Source organism: Paramormyrops kingsleyae, chromosome 6 (genome assembly GCF_048594095.1).
Source record: "Paramormyrops kingsleyae isolate MSU_618 chromosome 6, PKINGS_0.4, whole genome shotgun sequence".
NCBI classification, from domain to species: Eukaryota; Metazoa; Chordata; class Actinopteri; order Osteoglossiformes; family Mormyridae; genus Paramormyrops; species Paramormyrops kingsleyae.
This window is the reverse complement of record NC_132802.1, coordinates 35,721,302-35,734,922: the sequence shown is the minus strand read 5'-3', so window position 1 is coordinate 35,734,922 and position 13,621 is coordinate 35,721,302. Positions and strand designations below refer to the sequence as shown.

The window sequence follows — 13,621 nt, the reverse complement described above, 5'->3', positions numbered from 1 at the left end:
ATTCATAGGCTAAAGTACTTACTCATTCTACAGAACTACTACGTATAACCTAGCACAAACTAAACAAATTACACTACCAATATTCTTGAAGTTAAATATCACACATTCTAAATAGGATAGAACAAATATTAAAAATGTCATAGTCAGTCATATAAACCTTGCGCTATTTATTTTGCCTACTATATTTTGAATTAAATTCCAATACCAACAATATTTAATTTATTATGAATATGCTGAAGCAGCCAGTGAGCAGACTATGGATCACGATTGTCCTGTTTGCTGGCAGGGTATTGCCTCGTACCACCACTGGTGTCTGTGTGGATCAGCATCTTCTCCCCGTGTTTCCGTGGGCTTCCACCCATAGTCCGAAGACATGCTGTTAGTTGAATTGAGGTTTCTACATTGTATCCCATCCAGGGTGCTCTCCTGCCTTGTGCTGTAAGCTGCCCGGAACAAACTCCAGGCCCTGCAACGACCCAGTACTGAATAAGTTATTGGAAGATGAATGGATGGGTTGTTATATTTGCTGTATGGAGCAAGAATGTAAAATGGTGTGAAACAGAGAAGACCAGCGTGTGCAGTTTTCAGGGCAGAGGGAGTCACACTGGAGGTCACGCTCTGTATCCACGTAAAACATAGTGAGGAACTCCAAAGCCTGATCTGATCTGCTTATAGAGCTGCGTTACACTGTATAGTCTGTGTGCATGTGACAAATAAAACTCTTGACTTGATCTGAGGCTGATGTTATGAAACTTGGGGAAGAACCAGGAGCAGCTACACAAACGGCTCTGAGACGGAAACCATACGAGGAAATGGGTGTGCAAATCTGTGCCGACAGTCTTTGGCAATAGCATGAGCAAAGTTCAGAACCCAAGAAGTCAGGCTGGAAAAGCGACTTCAGCATTATCACAGGGACGAGAGTAATAGCGGCGTGAGACAAATGAAGCGGCGCGGGTCGTTTTCTCGACTTTGTAACAGTGTAAAGACTTAAAACCCATCTGCTCAGGAATCTGTAATGAAGTGCAGATGATTCAGGGTCACGCCGCTTGCAAAAGACCAGCCAGTACAGAGTCACCACCCAGCCCAGCTGGCCTGCTTGACATGGCTGATTTGATGTGGTTGGTGTAATGTCCTCCCTCTTTGGTGCAGCAGTCTGCAAGCAGCCCAGAGAGATGCTTGGCTGCCTGCCACTCGTAGGTCTCCAGCTTCTCTTCATGCGTATCTATCTAGCTGCATGTATTTGTCATTTGGCACACATTTTAATATTCAGAAATGTACAAAGCTATCTAGCACACCCCCCCCCCCACCAAAAAGCAAACATAAATATTATAACAAAAAAAAACTGGATAGAGTTAAGATGTCAGGGATACTTATTTGACATCAATGCATGCATGACAGAAGTCACAATTAGGCCGACATGGTGCATTTCCTTCTGCAACAACACAGCTGTCTTACACCAGTCTTGTGAAATAAGCATTTTTTGGGGGAATAGGTGCAGGGCTGATTTTTAAGTCTGCTCGTTCATGTTCCCAAAGCGTGATTACACCTTTTCAGAAAGTGTGAATTTGGGTCTTCCTGCACCAGCTGATCCATCGCTGTCCTGAAGGACCAGTCTTCTCCCTGATCAGCTTTTCAGTATCGCGGCTTGGAGACGGCCCATTTCCAGACACTTTTTGCCAGACTTCAAGCAACCTGCTACTTATATATGAGACCCATCTTAATCCCACAAGTGAGTTATTCCCAAAGTAAGGGTGTAGTTTTGGTTTAAAGATTAGTGGGGACTCCCAACCCCCCGCCCCCCCTAAACAAACACGGTTCTCACACAATATTGGGAGGTACATGTCCCTACCATCCATACCCAAATGCAAACCCATACCTTGTCCCAACGATTAAATATTGGGTGCCCAAACATGTAATTTGTTGCATGTTCGGAAAAAGGACGTGCCGCATAAGGATCTATGAAAGGGAGCATACAGAACATGGGTTCTCTACTTGAAGGTACACGTTTGACCTTAAGGAAGATACTGCGTTTTGCTCCAGGAAAACCATTTCAGGCTTGTAGTACCATGATGCTCCACATACTTGAGAAGCAACGACACAAGCTACCATACCGCACACAAAAGGAAAAACAACAGTAACGTTAGTATTGATCATTTCCTGTGTGAGTAAAATCTTAGTGAGCACACTGTCCGAACTATTTCACCATACCGCTGTGCTTCTGGCTCTGTGAAAGGGGAGCTGCTTCCTCCTGGGGTGCAGAGGTGCAACCGCCCCCCCCCCGCAGTTTCATGCAGCATTGTGCCATGCGGCTGTGGAAGCTGCTTTGATCATCTCCACCCCAACCGTGGCTGACGGGGCATGCAGTGCAAGGGAATCACTTTTGCCAGATGACAGAAAAAGAAAACTATTTTTAACCTCACAAAAGCAGGCAGACGCTATGTGTGCAAAAACATTTGGCGGGATATTGATGGGACTGCAGAAATCAGCGAGCTTAACTACTTATGACATCATAGAGGAATGCCCGGACATCTTAATTAAAATCGACATGTTTCTCAGCTGTCACCAGACAGCACAGGCAAGCATGGAGTAAAACATCTGCGAAAACTGACGTAGATCCTTACGCCATTTGGAGGTAACCGTAAACAAAAGGGGAAGGAAGAAGCTGTCTGTGGGTGGTGGAGGCTGTACACAACCCAACCTCTGCAGCGCTTTTGGCCATAGTCATTTCTCAGAAGTACGGGTACGGGGGTTTCACCATTGAGGCAAGATACAGGAAGCCCTTTCCTACAGCAGTAATTCATTATAAAGCTACATCACACATTTGGCCACAAAGGACCAAGACAGTGGTCGAGTTACACTGTTATATGCAGACATTCTCTAAAAGCAGTCCTGAGTAAGGGTATTGTGTGAACAAATAGTACATACAGAAATATTCAAATAGTATAATCACACATATAGTATTTCCTCTGCTGAGAGATAGCAGGGTCTACGGCGAACTTACCTAACCTTTCTTCATATCCATGCCACTTTAGAATATCATAATCAAAGGGACAATTAATTTGATTTATTTTCTTAAATAAGTATTTAATTTTTATATTTTGACCCACTCAATTACATAAATGTGGAAAATGTCGATCACATTCCCCCATGTTCAGCTAAATTACATTATGTGGGCAGAGTGAAAAGAGGCCAGACAAGAGCCTATCCAGACCAAGCATGGGGAGGAAAATAACACTGTTACAGGAAAGTCATCAAAAATCCCTTTCTCTGTGCTGTCCGTTTGCTGAAGGCTATCCTGCTGCCATGCAGTTTAGGAAGGGAAGTTTTGTCTTGTATACTATGTAAAGTAAAACCATTTTCCATTACTACCTGAAAGTTCCTTACTTAATGGTAATTTCACTTATGGAAACTGTTGCCAGACTTTAACTTTAGATGTGACACTATCCAATTTATCAAATACCTATGGATTTGACAGCTGGGAGAAGCAAGATTGGAAGAGTATTTTGGATATGAAAAAACCCAGGGCACTGGAAAAGCTTGGAAAATATTAAAGCAAAAGAGGAATATAAGGAGCAGTATGCCAATGGGAAGACAGACCTAATGGATACCAGGAGCTGACTCTGACTTGGTGGCATCTCACAATAACAACATAAACAACATAAATTAAACAACAAATAAAAATAACGGTTCACTGTAATGGCAAGTGAGCAGCTAAGATCCAGTGAATCACTTTCTGAGGTGCCTCACTGCACCTCCACCGAACAGTGACTTGATGATTCACCTTTAACACAAATTACTGCTGGTACAAATGAGTATAATGGCCGCGCTATTGTATATGACCTAGAACAGTGTAAGTGTTAATTGCTGATCACATTTTTATTATTCCTGAAACAAAGCCAGTGACAGAAATGACTGGCTCACAATTTTCTTCTTCTTGTCCCCTTGGAGGCTACCCCACAAAAGCGGCTGCATGCCTTTGATGGCAATTCTAAAGCTGATAATTGTGACAGCAATACCACTGATTACAAGAGGACCCCTGCAATTTCCCAGTGTGCATCGGGGACGCACAAGACAAAACACGCGGAAACTCGTAGATGCTCTTCCTTTCCAGCATGGCGAGTAGCGTAGACTTAAGGGTAATCACTGGGGAGGACAGCTGGTAAGAGTTTAATTCCGAACAACATGTCTCCCGTCCGCAACAGAGAAAGCACAAAAAAGGATTTATTACAAAAAAAAAAAAAATGTCGAGACAACAATCTGTCACCAGCTCTGATACAAAAAAATGACGTATAGTGAGGTTCCATGGTGTAATGGTTAGCACTCTGGACTCTGAATCCAGCGATCCGAGTTCAAATCTCGGTGGGACCTTCGTTTTCAAGAATTTCACTACACACTGTACTGTGTATAACTGTGTACGTGACAAAAATTTCAGACTTAATTTAAAAACAAATGGTGTCAGCGTAATGCTTTCCTGCAGACTGTGAAAACCTGAACAGACCGCACGTTTCGACTTCGTTCCATGAGCTGGGATTTTCTAACGAAGGTCACAGTAGAAACCATCTGTCATTGGCTTCGTTTTCTCCTGTTCATGTTTGTGTGGAAGAAAAACAAAACAGAACGTTAACATGGCTAAATGGAGAGTCTGATATAAGCTGACTGCTGTAAGCTAAGGGTATCTGAGCCATAAATTGTTCTTAGTACAGGTATTTTTTGGCTTGCACACACACTATGGAGTGCTGAAATGTATTCAGCTGCAAAGACTGACTCATGAAAATGAAACCCACCTTTGTTTTACTAACCGTTCGGACCTTGACATAAGATAGAATAACTATTTAGCCGCAAAGCTAAAACAGTCGCAAGAGCTTAAGATGGAATGTTTATCAAGTCTAGAAAAAAGTATCTCAAGGTTATGCAGCTGTCCGGTACCTCTCGAAAGCGCGGTAATTGCCCTGAGAAATGTTCGTCTGTGTTCACTGCCTCAACACTTGTTGGTGTGCGTGTATACCCTGCTCAAGCAGTGAAGGGGCGATTGCATGCAGCGCTGGAATACTGCAGTTTCTTAGTTCAAGTACAAAATAAAATATTCTCTACATATAAGAACCAAGTCGCTGAAATTTCTGCAATACTGCGTCTGTTGTTGTTTATCGTTTACCGCCAATACCGGACCGCTGGGAAGGCCTAAGACCATAACACATTCGTGTGAACGTCAATGTATGTAGCAAGCTTCTCCATGCTACATGATGGATGCATTAAGCTTTAATTATTTTTGACATTTCCTATATATATGTTTTACCAAAGAAACACCGCTAGCTTGTTGAAGAATCAGGTACACTGATCTGCTTATAAATACATGTATGCAACAGCTGCAGGATTGCCAACTCTCGCGTCTGACTTGACAGGCTTTCAGACTCTCACGCAAGAAATCCAACAGTTATAAACCTAAAATTGGATAGTTTGCAAACCCTACAGACTATTTACAAGATAATAAAACTGTTACATACATGTACCATACTGTACAGTCTTGTCTCGAATTGAAAATCTCACTCCAGTCAGCTAACCAAAGTTGGCAACTCTCAGATGGTCAGAACAGATAACTCGTTTACGTGGATGGGTCGTTCAGATCAACAAGCAGATTAAATGTGGCTGCAAGTTAGATCTCTGTATAAATCACACTTCACATCATGTACCTCTTTTAGTACTTAGAACTCCCTACATACCCGCAGATATAGTCACTGAATTGTCCTGCATCGTTTTGCTAATATACTGCCACACATATCATACCACACTGTTACACCCCTTTTTGTATTGTGTTATGCTGTCTGATAACACTGTCATGCACTGCTTTGTTCTATACATGTTATCTTGCATTGTCAATTTGTTAAATGTCACACTGTGACCCCATGTGCAAAAATTGCTTCATTGAACACTTGTGAAAGGCGGAAGAACAATTAAAATTGAATTAAACTGAATCACTGTGAAATGTAATCACAGGTCAGCTTCACTGTGGCACAGTGGGTAATAGTGCTGTCTCTATCTTGAGGAACTTGTGTTGTAATATTTACCTTTATTTCATATTCCTGTTGTAGGATGAAAACACCTTTTATGTAAAGACTGCAAGCCATTTATTTATCACTTTCAGTAGTGAAGTTGTCCATACTGAAGCATCCCATTCTTGTATTGTCTTTAACCAAAAATAATGAACCATAAAGTGTCACCCCCATCTAAACCCTACTCCTCTCACAACCCCCAACTTCTACGATATCTAGCCCCCCACATACTTTCCCCACCTCTCAAAAAATCTTTATTAAAAGCCCAACTTTGTTGACTGTCCCAGTGTAATCAGGTTCATTAGATTTGCATCTTTGGCTCCCCTTTTACATGCCACTGCTTCAATTTTCATGCTATTTGTGTCAAAATGAAAAGACATATAGATGCTCATTCATATAATGTTTCTGTGAAATTGTAAAAAGATCCATGAAATGTTTTTGACGTCTTGTGTTCACAAGATCAAGTGTAATCAGCAGTTCTTCCTCTTCCATTTGCAGTCGCTAAGAGGTACTACTTCAATTTCAACATGATTTGTCTCAAAATGAAAAAGATTCCAGTACATCACATCCTATACAATGTCCCTGGGAAGTCCACAACAGATCTATCAAATATTTCAGTTGTGTGTACACAAGACTAAGTGTCTTCTGCAGTTGCTTTCCACCCTTCGCTGCCACAATATGTCTCAAAATGAAGTCACATGTAGATCGATCTTGATCTTTGTCTTTGCTACCACTATGCGGTGCTATTTTAATTCTGGTTCAATATGTCTCAACATATGGTCACTTCCAGATATTCATCCATACAATGTGTCTGCAAAGGCTTAAGATCCATTAAACACTTTTTGAGTTATCGTGTTAATGAGAAAAGTGTCTGGGGCAATGTCAGAAGAGGCAGCAGCCAAGTCCCAAGACCATATGTATTCCCCATCTAGTGAATACAATTAAGACAATGTTGCAAATTATGAATTGTACATGTTATTTTATTTAATGATTTGCTTATGTATTTCAATGTCATGGTCCTGGTTAAATATGTGATGAGTCTGGATGTACATGTATTTAAAGACGACCCGGTCTGTTTAAAAACACAATACATATATAAATGTACATGCAGGCAGAAATCCTTCTCATGTCTCATCTCTTTCACCTGGGAGCAGGGTGCCAAACACACAGTACTTGTTTTTTGGTACGTTTTATATAGCGAGACTAGCCTGCCATAATTGAGTAAGGAGTAGTCTACATGGGATCTAAAAGGGACAAGTCTCTGATTCACAGGTGACATCACATGCACAGAGAAGACATATTCAGATGGGTTGCAATCCAGTGGCCAGCCACAAGCTTCGACTTCTTATAACTTAAAATGGAGTTTTGGACCCTAAAGACACATAATACATACTGTACATTCTTCACAGGATCAGCCACCGGGACAGAGAGTTGAAGTCAGCCGGGGTAAAACCTTACTGTCAATACTGGATCAGATGGGAGCGATATGGGGCAGGAATAATGCTTAACAATGTGTATGTCATTCTTGGTGTGGTGGGGGCAGACAAAAACAACATAAATAAAACCATGGTTCAGTGAATGCCTTAGAGAATATGCCATGTCATACAAAAAAAGGATTCAAAATATTTTCTCATCTCCCCTAATAATGAAGAAGAACAATTAAAAAAGACAAGCACAGACATAAATGTGATAGCAAACAGGGGGTTTTGGGGGAGGAGTCCCTCTGAGGATACAGTATATAACAGGAAAGTGCCACGGTAGAGTGAATTCAAGTAAGACGTACGCTGTACATGGAAAAGGGCGACGGGACACTATTGACTCTTTCTGAATTCAGCCTGACTGACAGGAGTGTCTGTCGGTGCCTCGCCCCTGGATGCCCTGGAGAGCACCTCCATCCATTTTGTATGGAGTTCCTGGTCTTGGGCACTGAATAGCAGCACCTGTTGGGCCAGGTTCAGCTGAAAAACATACTTCATCTCTTGCTTCTCTGTGGGCGTGCTCACTTCACATCCGGCTAAGGAGATCGCTCGGCTTTCCTGAGGGGGGAGGGCACAGCAACAATTTAATGAAGGACCCCATCAGAAACTCACAACATTAATCATCCCCCCCCCCCCCCCCACGAGAATCTTGCAAAAAAGATATATACGGTGTTATGACCAACAATGACAACAAGCATTATTTCTCAGATTAATGCTGTTCAAAAACCAATACAGTCCAATAAAAACATAGTAGAGCCAGTAACAGCTACTTCCTGGGGTGTATCAGGTGACAGTGAAGTGGTGTATATGTTGTTATAATTTCAATGCCTCCTTGTCTCATGTGCAGGGGTCACACACAGGTGTAACACTGATCTGCTTCATATGCTGTGATGCAGTCTGAGCTCCTTCAAATGAGTAATTGCCGCTCAACAGAACAGGTGTTACATTCATGGGCTCTTGCAGCAGACCCACGTCTTGCTGAGAGATGTATTTTTGTTCATTGGAAGACATGAATATTCATCTCTGAGCTCATTAATCATAATCGCTTGGCAAAGGAACGCTGCTTGATTTTGTTTGTTTTTCTGTGTGCATGAACAGACCTAAGAGATGAAAGCAAAAGCAAAAGCAGCAGCAGCAGTAACACCTGGACGCAGAGTAAGAAAGAGGCACTCGCTCGGTGTGGAAAAGGGCCGTATGCAGGGCCTGTCCATGCACTTGAGAGGGGCCAGTGTTTTGTCTGAGCAGCCTAATCCTCTGAACTAATTCTACCTGGGCAGGTGGAGCTCAGGTGACCTTGGCTCATGTCCTACCTGCGCGGCACCCTGGAGGTACAGAACATTTGGCTCGGCCTTGGTGATGACTGCCCAGATCTTCGTCCAGCTCTTCCCCTTCTCCTGAATGTGTAGAAGGCCACTGAAGTGGCAGCTCTCTGCAGGTACGGAGTTCTGCTTCTGTGTGGTCACAGGGAAAGGCAAAATATAATGTCTAAAATAACAAAGCACACTTTAAAAAAAAAAAAAAAAGCTAAATCATTTTCACTTCATTTCCATTTCAGTCCCCCTCTGTGTGATTATTTCTGCAGCTTTCAAATTTCTCTCAGCTAAAAGAAAACCACTACCATTTTTTTTCCTTACACAAAACGCTTAATTACAATTTACTGACTTTGTTCTCATGTGAGAAAGCTGCTGCTTGGTACTGGCACTAATGTATCGCATAACAGTTTTGTGGATGTGGCATTAATCACGTCCGGTATTTTCCCGCTGGAAAGGTGTCAAGGAGCCGTGGTAAGACAATTGCCCAGCGCCACACAAACAAACACGCCTTTGAGCCAGTCTTTCTAATCCTCACTGCCTTGTATTCCTGTGCCTTTCTTCTGACACAAGGGGAAACTCCACAAGGAACTGCTGTATGAGAGCAGAGATCTGAGCGGAGGAGATTAGTTAAGGGTGCGACGTTAATGGCCTTACAGCAGTGCAGTCAAATTAACATAACAGGATTACGGCACAAGTGAACCGAGTCAAAGGAAATTTTAAATACAGAGTCACCAGGCACCTCCTTTTCATGTGTAATCATTCCTAATTAAAACACTTACTCTGCACTTATTAATAATATGGAAAACCTATTTAATCCTAGAACTTTCATTGTGTAGAAAATTTAGGCGGTGCAGTCTGAAAAGGCTATGCACAGGTTTTTATCTATGCACGATACCCAGGCACACAGCCAGGTAGTGAAATTAGGACTTGGAACCTCCCTTGAAATTTGCTTCAGACCACCGGTCTATAAAATCTACGAGGAAATTTAGGAATGTTATGATCAGCAGAAACCAGCATTACGCACTTGCTGATTGCTTACTTAAGGTGGCAAGCAATGCAGGTAAAACAGCAATATTTGATGCCTGAAGCTGCTCACACTGAGGCTCATGAAAGTGCATTCCTCAGAGCAACCGGGTCTTGTAAGTCACGCTGATTTATCCCATAGCACCTGAGGACTGCAGTGTCAGGCCACCCACTAACCAGTGTCACACTAAAACCTCCCCTACATGCTCCAGAGTTTCCATGTATTTCTGAGGCTGAGAAGCGGCCAGGCCTTAAACACTAAGCAAAAAAAAACAACAAATCACACACCATTAAACATCATCAGTAACACAGTATACACTACCAATTAATAGCAGTAACATAGCATACAAAATACAATTTCACCAAATTTCACAACAAGCAATACTACTAACATACCATACACCCCCTAGTCATATCACTAATATACCATACACCACCAGGACATACCACTAACATGCCATACACCACCAGGACATACCACTAACATGCCATACACCACCGGGACATACCACTAACATGCCATACACCACCGGGACATACCACTAACATGCCGTACACCACCGGGACATACCACTAACATGCCGTACACCACCTAGTCATATCATTAACATACCATACACCACCAGGACATACCACTAACATGCCCTACACCACAGGAACATACCACTAACATACCGTACACCACCGGGACATACCACTAACATGCCGTACACCACCGGGACATACCACTAACATGCCGTACACCACCGGGACATACCACTAACATGCCGTACACCACCGGGACATACCACTAACATGCCGTACACCACCGGGACATACCACTAACATGCCGTACACCACTGGGACATACCACTAACATGCCGTACACCACTGGGACATACCACTAACATGCCGTACACCACCTAGTCATATCATTAACATACCATACACCACCAGGACATACCACTAACATGCCCTACACCACAGGAACATACCACTAACATACCGTACACCACCTAGTCATATCATTAACATACCATACACCACCAGGACATACCACTAACATGCCCTACACCACAGGAACATACCACTAACATACCGTACACCACCGGGACATACCACTAACATGCCGTACACCACCGGGACATACCACTAACATGCCGTACACCACTGGGACATACCACTAACATGCCGTACACCACCGGGACATACCACTAACATGCCGTACACCACTGGGACATACCACTAACATGCCGTACACCACTGGGACATACCACTAACATGCCGTACACCACCTAGTCATATCATTAACATACCATACACCACCAGGACATACCACTAACATGCCCTACACCACAGGAACATACCACTAACATACCGTACACCACCGGGACATACCACTAACATGCCGTACACCACTGGGACATACCACTAACATGCCGTACACCACCAGGACATACCACTAACATACCCTACACCACAGGAACATACCACTAACATACCATACACCACCAGGACATACCACTAACATACCATACACCACCAGGACATACCACTAACATGCCCTACACCACAGGAACATACCACTAACATACCGTACACCACCGGGACATACCACTAACATGCCGTACACCACTGGGACATACCACTAACATGCCGTACACCACCGGGACATACCACTAACATGCCGTACACCACCGGGACATACCACTAACATGCCGTACACCACCGGGACATACCACTAACATGCCGTACACCACCGGGACATACCACTAACATGCCGTACACCACTGGGACATACCACTAACATGCCGTACACCACTGTGACATACCACTAACATGCCGTACACCACCTAGTCATATCATTAACATACCATACACCACCAGGACATACCACTAACATGCCCTACACCACAGGAACATACCACTAACATACCGTACACCACCTAGTCATATCATTAACATACCATACACCACCAGGACATACCACTAACATGCCCTACACCACAGGAACATACCATTAACATGCCGTACACCACTGGGACATACCACTAACATGCCGTACACCACCGGGACATACCACTAACATGCCATATCCTCCTGAGACCTGACCTATTCATTTATGTCCATTGTAATGGACATTGTATTTTTGCATTTATTTTTTCACTGATGTTGGGAAACGTATTCTTGTTGTGCACTAAAGAGGACATGCTGTGAAATTAAAATAAGAATAAATTTGAAAAAATCTAAATTGTAAGATGTCTTATTTCCTCCAAAGACAAATAACCTACAATTGAAGGACACTTTTCTCCTTGGGTCTCAGGAGGATATGCCGCCCAGTCATATGAATAACATGATGGGTACTGAGTTGCTTTTCTTTTTATTATGGATGTTGAGAGCAGCTCACTAACTGACCCATATATTGATCTACACATTTTTTTTAGCATTTATTAAAAAAAATCTTTAGTTTGTATTTCAATACACCAATAATGCACAGCTTAATAGACAGTTCAATCAGCACACATCCACATATAGTATGGAAAATAGGATTATGTCACAGATAAACAGAAGGGAGGGGGTGTTTCTTGAGTGCTGTCCTCTTCTTTGAGTTGGGGGTAACAAACTGAACTGCTCTGTTCTCCAGACAGTGGCACTGAGAATAACTTGGTGCCCAGTGTCTCCATGGGCCCCAAAAGCCAGCATTGGCTGTGAGGATAAAACCCCCCTTTTACTGTGGGTCCTGACTCTCACCTCCACATGGGCCTTCTTCCTCTGATCTCCGGCAGTCCCCGGGCCCTCTGGCCCCTGGCCCCCCGCCATCCCAGAGAAGCACTCCCGGCACACTCGGCTGGTCTTGTTCTCGGAAACCTTAGTCTCAGAGCATTTCCCACAGATGGCCTGCCAAGGGAAGTAGAATCCATAAGCTCCGCCCACATAGTGCTGCCATTCACAGGCAAGTCATGCCCCCCTAAACCAGGCATCGCCCCAGATTGTGCTCAGGATTTCAGACAAAGTTAAGCAGATTTCAACTACATTCAGCCACACTCTTACCGCTCCACAGGTTTTGCAGTGGTGTCGGCGTTTGGTAATGGAGTGAAAGCTCTCATTGCACCCTTTACATGTCTGCTTCTCCTTCTCCTTCTTCCTGGAGCTTTTCTGGAAGGTAACAGGCAGTTGGTAACATTTGCCCAGTGGCAAGATTTCTACAGCAAAGCATCTGAGGTACAGGATGGTCAAAGGAGACCATTCACATGTGGGGTGCTGCTGTTTGGTGTTCTTATAATGGAGGCCCAAATGTTTGGTGCCACACAGGCATCCAAGGGCTCTGGACTGCAATGAGTCATTGCATTTTGTTACAGCAGAGCAATGGGGAAGAGCCAGTGAACACTACCCTGTTAAAAAGTGGCAAGATACGCAACATTGTGCCTTTAGCAGTTTGACATCAAATGAAACTGAAAAGGACACCTGTTCCACTGTGACATATTTAGCATCATTTATGGGAGGAATGGTCAAGTTCTAGGTAATTGAATGGATAGCAGGTGTCTGCCTGTAACTAAGACAAGTGTGGGATGGTCTCCACCCTGGCAGAACCTCATCAGCAGTCTGGGAACATCTCGCTGAAGCTGAACTAGATGGATATCTGAGGCACAGAGCAGAACTGATACTGCCTGGTGCTGGCCAAGCGTTAATGCTGATAAGAACTATACTCCACAGAAGCAGGAGTGGGCTTGTGGGTATGTATACTATTTTAACACTCCCTAGGCTCTGGGGAACAGTAACA

At 43.4% G+C, this 13,621-nt stretch overlaps 1 protein-coding gene and 1 non-coding gene across 2 annotated transcripts in view; one reads left to right on the top strand and one right to left on the bottom strand.

Moving 5' to 3' along the window:
• The first annotated feature begins 4,296 nt into the window (after positions 1–4,296).
• trnaq-cug (transfer RNA glutamine (anticodon CUG)) lies at positions 4,297–4,368 on the top strand. The gene has a single exon. It is a non-coding gene; the product is annotated as a tRNA-Gln (tRNA).
• Positions 4,369–7,006: 2,638 nt separating this feature from the next.
• Positions 7,007–13,621, bottom strand: part of fgd (faciogenital dysplasia) — a 48,624-nt gene continuing 42,009 nt past the window's right edge. The window contains exons 16-19 of the mRNA XM_023819364.2: positions 12,892–12,996; positions 12,592–12,738; positions 8,836–8,976; positions 7,007–8,083 (exon numbers count right to left, since the gene is read on the bottom strand). Of these exons, the coding sequence (XP_023675132.1) occupies positions 7,859–8,083; positions 8,836–8,976; positions 12,592–12,738; positions 12,892–12,996 (618 nt within the window). The 3' untranslated portion in view covers positions 7,007–7,858. The remainder of the gene's footprint in view (positions 8,084–8,835; positions 8,977–12,591; positions 12,739–12,891; positions 12,997–13,621) is intronic.